Consider the following 8,767-nt stretch of genomic DNA (forward strand, 5'->3'; position numbering starts at 1 on the left):
GCAGATAAGGGAACTTGCACAGGGAACTTGCCTAAACTCACGCTTGCAGCAGACTAAGGGCCCACATGCGCACTGGGGGAATGGGGGTGGGTGGAGCCACCAGGAAATCTCGCCATACACAAACAGGGAACCCAGCCCCATCAGCTTTCATATAAAATTCTTTGTATTCAACTGCGAAGGAGGCAACCAGCAACCCTCTTTCAGGACCCCCCCTTTTTATAGAAGCTTAATAAATTCTACTCCACTCTTCGATATCCGCGTGCCCATTTCTTCCTGATCTTGAGACAAGAATCCGGACTTAGCTGAGCTAAGGAGGCAAAATCCTGCATCAATATCAAGTGCCGACACTGAACAACCAGCGGTGCAGCCGGCGTCAAGCTTTATTTTTGGCGCAGTTAAGGTATTGCCACTAAGAAACTGTGGTCTCTGAGAAATATCGCGGGTTGGAAGGTTGTACGGTGCTTCCACCGAGAAAGCGCCTACCCAGTGGGATACGCCTGTGACAGAAAAGCCGAGGACAAGCCCTTCCCATGAAAGTCTCAGCCAATCACCGTGCTGAGACAGCGAGACACCCAGCGGGGTGAAAGTGGCGGTGCTACGACAGAGGAAGCGATACCACAAAGAACTTCTGAGTCTTGAGAACGATAAACGTTCTGTTTTTTTGTTTGTTTGTTTGTTTGTTTGTTTAGAAGGAGTCTTGCGCTGTTGCCCAGGCGGGAGTTCAGTGGCGCAATATCGGCTTGTTGCAACCTCCGCCTCCCGGGTTCAAGTGCTTCTCCTGCCTCAGCCCCCACCCCCAGTAGCTGGGATTAGGGGCATGCGCCACGACGCACGGCTAATTTTCGTAGTTTTAGTAGAGACCGGTTTCACCAGGTGGCCAGGCTGGTCTCCATCTCCTGACCTCAAATGATCCACCCGCCTCTGCCTCCCAAAGTGCTAGGATTACAGGCGTGAGCCACCGCGTCCGGCTGAAACGTTTTTTTGTTCAGCGCTAACAACAGTGCAGCAACCGAGAAAACAACGAGTCTCCGCTATTGGCGAAAGTGCTGATGCGAAACCGCTGGCTCGGCATAGGAGCAGAACTGCGGAAAAGAACCCTAGAGACCAGGCACCAGCTCGGCTCCACCGCGGGCGGGAGAAGGCAAGTTAGCATAAAGCTGAGACGTGGTACTCAAACTCAGTAGAAGAAATATGCCACATTTACTATCCTGGGGAAGGCAGTGGGTAAGAAAAGCTAAAATGCATAACATTTAAATAAAAAATAAGTAACGAAATATTTAAAGCAAACAAATGAAAATAAAATACACCAGTAACCTCCCTCCCAGAACAAGATACATCAAAAAAAATTTTTTTGAGTATACAAAACATACAAAGAACCCTACAAAGAAATTGCAAACAGTGTTGAACGCAGCGATCTATCCTACCACTGTATTTGCATTAGCACTAAACCCGTGCCTCTTGCGCCTATCCGAAATTTCCTCGGATTAAGAAGAAATAGCCATGGATAAACAGATATTTGCAACACCAAAAATGTCCTGTAGCCTAGACACCCCAACTTCTACATGAGGCTATGCTACAAGCATAGCCAGAGCGAGACTCTCTATTGCGAAATCATACTTGGTATGACTAAAATGATTCCAGGCAGTGCTAAATCATTTGTTTAAAAAAATTACGGCTGGGGTGCGGTGGCTCACGCCTGTAATCCCAGCACTTTGGGTGGCCGAGGCGGGCGGATCACAAGATCAGGAGATCAAGACCATCCTGGCTAACACGGTGAAACCCCGTCTCTACTAAAAAATACAAAAAATTAGCCGGGCGTGGTGGTGGGCGCCTTTAGTCCCAGCTACTCGAGAGGCTGAGGCAGGAAAATGTCGTGAACCCAGGAGGCAGAGCTTGCAGTGAACCAAGACTGTGCCACTGCACTCCAGCCTGGGTGCAAAGCAAGACTCCATCTCAAAAAAAAAAAAAAAAAGTTACTCTTGTAGGCCAGGTGGGGTGGCTCTCACCTGAAATCTCAGCACGTTGGGAGGCCAAGGTGGGCAGATCACTTGAGGCCAGGAATTGGAGACCAGCCTGGTCAACACAGGCTGGTCTCTCCTAAACACAGGAAAATTAGCCAGGTGTGGTGGCGCATGCCTGTGATCCCAGCTACTGGGGAAGCTGAGTCAGGAGAATTACTTGAACCCAGGAGGTGGAGTTTGCAACTAGCCAAAATCATGCCGCTTCACTCTAGCCTGTGTGACAGTGCAAGACTGTCTCAAACAAACAAACAAACCCAAAAAACTAAGTTACCATTCTGACTAGGTTGATCAACATGAAGACACTGCTAGCTAGTATCAGTTTGCCTCTTTAGATCCGCATACCACTCTTCAGTCAGCACTATGTTGCAAGAAGTAACCTGTATGGACTGCACTGGAGAACTAATTTTGCCTGCAGGCTTCCCATTGAGTTGAGGCACTGGAACTGACACCAGCTGTTCAGAGATGCGGATTAGTAATTTATTGTCTTGCTTTGTTTCACCTGGACCTGGTATTGAATTGTTTTGTCTGAAGTCAAAAATAGGCCAGCTGCAGTGGCCCACACCTGCAACAAAAGCACTTTGGGAGGCCGAGGCAGAAGGATCACTTGAGGCCAGGAGTTCAAAACCAGCTTAGGTAATAGAGTGAGAACTCATCTCCACAAAAAATTGAAAAATCAGCCAGCCAGGCATGGTGTCACTTACCTGCAGTCCAAGCTACTTGAAAGACAGAGAGGGAGGATTGCATGAGCCCAGGTGGTTGAGGCTGCAGTGAGCTATGCTTGTGCCACTGCACTCCAGCCTGGGTGATAAAGCCAGACCCTGTCTCAGAAAAAAAAAAAAAAAAAAAAAGGTGGGGAGAAAGCCAAAAATACTGTGGAGTGGCCCTTTCTTCAAGCATTTGCTTGCTTTCTCTAACACCACTCATTCTATTGCCCTACTGAGCTTGAAATGATAATGCTTTCTTCAGGTGTCAGGTCTGGAGTACTCGTGCATCTATCTCAAAACGCTGTCTCAAAACTCCAACAGGGAGCACCTAACAGTACTGGGTGCAATGTCGCTGGAACGGAGCAAACAGCAGTTCCGGAACCTAGAAACAACAGGCTCTGCGAAACCGAGGACTCTGTGCCCGAGAGAAATTGCCGGTTTCAGACATAGCTGGTTTTAGAGAAAGGAACGGCATTGTTATCTAAAAAACACAGACGGAAATACCGCCACAAATACCGGTACAGGGACAGCTGACACGAAGGACCAAGGAAAGCTGCTGAGAGCTGCGCCCCCACAGAATAACTGCCAGCTGCCACAGTGCGAGTGAGAAACCGGCCACTCCATGCAACAACCAGTACTGCCATGGGGGAAAGCATCTGATGTCGCCAACAAGCGGTGCTACCAGGAGAAATGGCCGCTTTTGAAGAAAACAGCCAAGAACGCGACTGAGAGACACTCAGCTCCCAGGAAGAATCAGCATTTGTTCCAAAACACAGCCGAATAAACCAAGAACCCGCAGAGTGGTTGAACCTATCAAAGACACAACTGAGGAAACGGGGTCACCCAGCACCTCAACATCCTGGGCTCTAGCAAGCCTCACAGAAGCAACCGGCAGTGCAACCAACAAGGAGCATCTAGCGTGGTAATGCCATCCACGAAAGGCCAGTAAGGCGAAAAGACTAGAGTGTTTAGTTCCAGGGATCATAGGCCATCGCAAACCAGACAGCATAAAGCCAAGGGTTGACAAAAGAAAAATTAGTAACCGTTGTTTTTCAAAAGGGCAAGTTAGCTGAAAATAAAATAAAAACAATACATTTGGGAAAAAAATCATAAAATGAAAATTCAAAACCAAGCAAAACATAGAAAACTGACTCTACAAAGAAGAAAATGCAAACACTTCTAAACAATGTGGTTTCACAGCTGTGATATCGCTGTCACACCTATATCAATATCTGCTTGGTCTCACCAGGACTTCTAACTAAGGGACTGCAGGCACTGCTAAACTGCTACTTGCTACTCCTAAAATATCTCCACCGACATGCCCGGACTTCTATATTTAAAACTCAGGCATAACTAAAGCAGGGTAAGTTATTATGAAACCAAAAGTTACTGGGACTAAGAAGTCGCAGGCATGGCTACGCTAGTACTGGTTTTGACTCAATCTGGACTTATAAGAGCCTAAGAAATCACATTCACAGGGGTACTTTGAATGGAAGCATGGACTTGTTAGTCTAAGAAATCCCTAATCCAGGACTCGCTCAGAATAAGATATTTTGAACACAGGCTTAAGGCTCTTTATCACAGGCGAAATAAACTGATACTTGTTCTGCTTAAATCTGGATTCCCTATGCAGAGAAACCACAATCAGGGCTATATTCTGACATGTAGGAGGTTTAAAACTGAAAAGACAGACAAATTAGGCAAGGCCAACCCGGACCTGCTCTGTCTACCGGAATTACTAAACAAAGTTGTGGTACGATTAAGTAACTGGTAGTTCTTTTATAAACCACACTAAATTATTATTCCAAAGAAAAAGACACAGGAAACACTGCTAGCCCTGAGACCCATGAATAAGTAATCTTTTAAATTACTTACTTATTTGAGACAGGGTCTCGCTCCATTGGAGTGCATTGGTGCCATCTGGCTCGGTGCAGCCTCTATCTTCTGAGCTCAAGGGACCCTCCCACCTCAACCTCCCAAGTAGCTGGGACTACAGGTGCGTAACACCACACATGGATAATTTTTGTATTTTTTGTAGAGACAGGTCTCACCCTGTTGCCCAGCCTAGTCTCAAACTCCCGAGCTCAAGCAATCCCTGTGCCTCTGCTGTCAGAAGTGCTGGGATTACAGGCGTGAGCCAAGCTGCCTCGCCTGGTAAGTAATATTAAGAACTGGTTATCTGTGCAGTTGTATTAATATAAATAATTGTGTGATCCTTCCACTGTAGCAGGACGAGCCGCAGACAAAACTCCTCAGACACTGAGTTAAAGAAGGAAGGGGTTTATTCAGTTGGGAGCATTGGCAAGACTCCTCTCTCAAGAGCCGAGCTCCCTGAGTGCACAATTTCTGTCCCTTTTAAGGGCTCACAACGCTAAAGGCTTCACATGAAAGGGTCGTGACTGATTGAGCAAGCTAGGGGGTACGTGACAGGGGCTGAATGCACTGGTAGTCAGAGTGAAACAGAACAGAGCTGGAAGTTTCACAATGTCCTTCTATACAATGTCTGGAATCTATGGATAACATAACCAGTTAGGTCGGGGTCGATATTTACCAGGCCCAGGGCACCGGGCCGAGCTGTCTGCCTGTGGATTTCATTTCTGCCTTTTTAGTTTTTATTTCTTCTTTCTTTGGAGGCAGAAATTAGGCATAAGACAATATGAGGGGTGGTCTCCTTCCTTACCATGAGAAATAGCAAAGATTGATAAACCCCTCAGTCTTATGACCGCCAATAAAATTCCTGAGTGTAAAACACAATGAATTGCTATACTGAAAAAAAGACAGCCGTTAAAACAAAAATAAAATTAACAATTGAAATTAAAAAGACATAACGTAAAATATGTGAAATACAATTAAATAAAAAAATACATTTAGAAAGCAGTAATTAGAAAAAAGTAGGAGTAAGATTTGAAAATAAAATGGAAAAAACAAATTTTAAATTTGCCAAAACTCTAAGAATTCTACAATCATAAAATAGATTTCTCAAAGTTGAAACAGATAAAAATGAAATATATAATAAAATAAATACAAATGTTTAAAATATATGGAAACTGCAAGTAATAAGCGACCCGAAACAAGGGAGATTCATCAGCAAAAGATATTTTAAAAATTGACAACCAGCAATGAAGGCACATCTTAATGCATTTTTATTTTCTAGGTGGAGACGTTTGGTAATGGAGAATCTTTTTATGGAGGAGAATCCCAAAAGTCTTCTGCTGCTATCTAAGGCTGCTTAGCTCCACAGATCTGTGGGCAGCACGCCCAGAGTACAGAGAACCAGGCACAACCAAGGCGACAAATCCACTCCAGGCAGCCTGAGAAACTCGGGAGGTGGCGCCACCAATTCAGGACAGGAGGATGGTGGCATTCCAAAAGGTGCCAGCTGTCAGAGACTTCGGAGTCCTGCTGTCTGTCCCAGGGGTGGGGAGGACTGCACAAGGGAAGCTGCTGGAGCATGAGTCTCTCGGGTTCCTCTGCCTGTTCCACCTCTTCTACAGGTGCCTCTTGCTGCTTCTGTGTGCCGGGCCAACTGAACTCACTGGGCTGGGCTGTACTTGGTTCTAAGGTGCCCTGGACTCCAGGAAAGAGTCCGTTTTGCGGATAGACTCCAGGTAGCCGCCAGCAAGGACCAGAAAGCAGTCCCAAATCACAGCTGTCCAATGAGTACTCTCGTAGTACTGGATACAAAGGAAGAGACCACGGCCCACAATCTTCTGAACTCACAATAGGCGGAGGCTGGGGCTCTGGCACCACCTCTGCGGAATCCGAAACAGGCTTCACAAAGCCAAGAAAATGTTGCTCCATCGCTTAAGCCTCAGACCAGGAGGAAACAAATGTTTGCGCTGATCAAGGAGTGCATTGTGCACTACCATCACTCTAGGTATTTATGCTCTCCAGAGCCTGTGGGCGGAGGCCAGCCAGATATTAAGAAACTCAATAGTAACAAATGCACGAAAATTAGTAGACATATGAAAAACAATAAAATTTTAGAGAGTACATAGAACCAAAACAAACCGTAATTCCGACAGAAAAACAGCGAGAAAAGAAACCGAAATGAAACGAACACTGAGCAAACCTTGCAGAGAACGATCACTGCGGAACGCAGGTATAAAACAGCCTTCAAGGGCCAAGAACTATCTCTTTCCGGAAATGAGCCCCGGAAAACTGTCCGTAGGGCTCTGCCCTGCCAACGACCTTGCTAATGAGAAACTGGCGCGTTGAACTTAGCAAGCGCCTGCACCTAGCGGATAGCGCCGGTATTGCCAAACATCTGTTTAGGCCCCAAAAGTGGTGCTGCTAGAGAGAAACAGCGTGCTCTAAGAAAGAAGCGGTGTTTGGAGGAATTAACCCACTCTGTTTAAATATGTTGTGACAGAAAAATGTGTTGTAGCATTTTAATGTGTTTTAATCCGTTTAATGTGTTTAATCAGTTTAAGGTCTTTTAACTCATTTTAATGTGTTGCGACAGAAAAAGCGCCGGCTAACGGTACCACGGAATTACTAGTGCATACAGCAGCTCGGTGCAATCACTGTTCTTCACCGCAAAACGGAGTTCAGGAAGTTCCTAGGAGATACTAGCGGTTCTAGGACCGAGAAAGTGACAGCACTGAAAACATAAGGACCCCGCGAGCAGGAAACGTCACGTTGGGAGCAGCAACTGAGCAAACGCCTAGTGGGCACTGCTGGCAAACGTGCTGATATTAAACTGTCAGCTCCGCATAGGAAGCAGAGCCACCAGACAGAACCCGGGACCTGACACCAGCGAGGCTAAGACCGAGCTGGGCTCCCCGGCCCCTGAGAGAACAAAAGTCAAGGAGCAAGAGGCTGAGACACTCAAAATTAGCAGGAAAAACATACATTACAGGCTGGGCGCGGTGGCTCACGCCTGTAATCCTAGCACTTTGGGAGGCCAAGGAGGGCGGATTGCCTAAGGTAAGGAGTTCGAGACCAGGCTGGCTAACATGGTGAAACCCTGTCTCTACTAAAAATACAAAAAAATTAGCCAGGCGTGGTGGCGCACACCTGTAGTCCCAACTACTCGGGAGGCTGAGGCAGGAGAATTGCTTCAACCCAGGAGGCGGAGGTTGCAGTAAGCCAAAATGACGCCATTGCACTCCAGCCTGGGCGACAGCGCGAGACTCTGTCTCAAAAAAATAAATAAATAAAAATTAAAAATTAAACTTTAAAATAATAAAAGTCTGAAATGCAAGTAAAAAATGAAAACAAACATCGGTAACATCGTTCTAAGAATAAAATACACAAAAATAATTTTAAAATAAGCAAAACTTACAGGGAACCAACCCTACAAAGAAGAAATTACAAATATTGCTAAACGATGCAATCCTATGATTAGGATATCCCTGTCAGATGTAATACCCCTACAGTTTGCACCTGTCTAAATTTCCTACGACAAACAAAAATAGTCACGGTTAAATGTGTTTAGCTCCAACTAAAAAATCGTAGTAGCTGGTATATCCCGATTTGGTCCACCAGAGGAAAAAGTCACGTTCAGCTGGACTTGCTATTGTCAAAGGGAGCTTGGTAAAACAGAAATTGCGTTCGCCGGCATTTCCTGACTTCCACGGGAGTTTAAAAAACACAAAAGCATAGCTAAAACGGGACTCGATATTGCAAAACCAAACTTGGTATAAGAGCTCCCAACACTGCTAAACTGGTCATCAGTAAACCTAAAACAAAACAAAACAAAACAAAAACAAAAACACGCATTCGCTGGTATCCCCATTTGTACAGGAGTTAAACATCTCTTGCGCAGCTAAAGCAGGGCTTACTAGTAGGAAACCAGAACTTGCTAGGACTAAGAAACTTGAGGCTGGGCTGACCCCATGGTTGTTATAATTAGAAATCCGAGGCTACAGGAAACCCGGAGCTGCTGAAAAATGAGTCACAGGATAACTTCGCCTTGCTATGGCGAAACAGTGTCTTTCTGCGACCTAGAAATCGCAGCCTGGGTTAGACCGGTGTTTGTCCTAAGTCGGGACTTTCTTGGGCTGAGAAATCACATTGTGGTTATTCCCCCACTTGGAC

General features: G+C 45.8%; 1 protein-coding gene across 1 annotated transcript; it reads right to left on the bottom strand.

The window, feature by feature from the left end:
* Window positions 1-5,756: 5,756 nt before the first annotated feature.
* LOC126956494 (annexin-2 receptor-like) lies at window positions 5,757-7,935 on the bottom strand. Its single transcript, XM_050793488.1, has one exon. It carries the CDS (start codon window positions 6,524-6,526, stop codon window positions 5,945-5,947), a length of 582 nt encoding a protein of 193 aa, XP_050649445.1. The 5' UTR covers window positions 6,527-7,935; the 3' UTR covers window positions 5,757-5,944.
* Window positions 7,936-8,767: the final 832 nt, after the last annotated feature.

Source organism: Macaca thibetana, chromosome 6 (assembly GCF_024542745.1).
Source record: "Macaca thibetana thibetana isolate TM-01 chromosome 6, ASM2454274v1, whole genome shotgun sequence".
NCBI lineage: Eukaryota > Metazoa > Chordata > Mammalia > Primates > Cercopithecidae > Macaca > Macaca thibetana.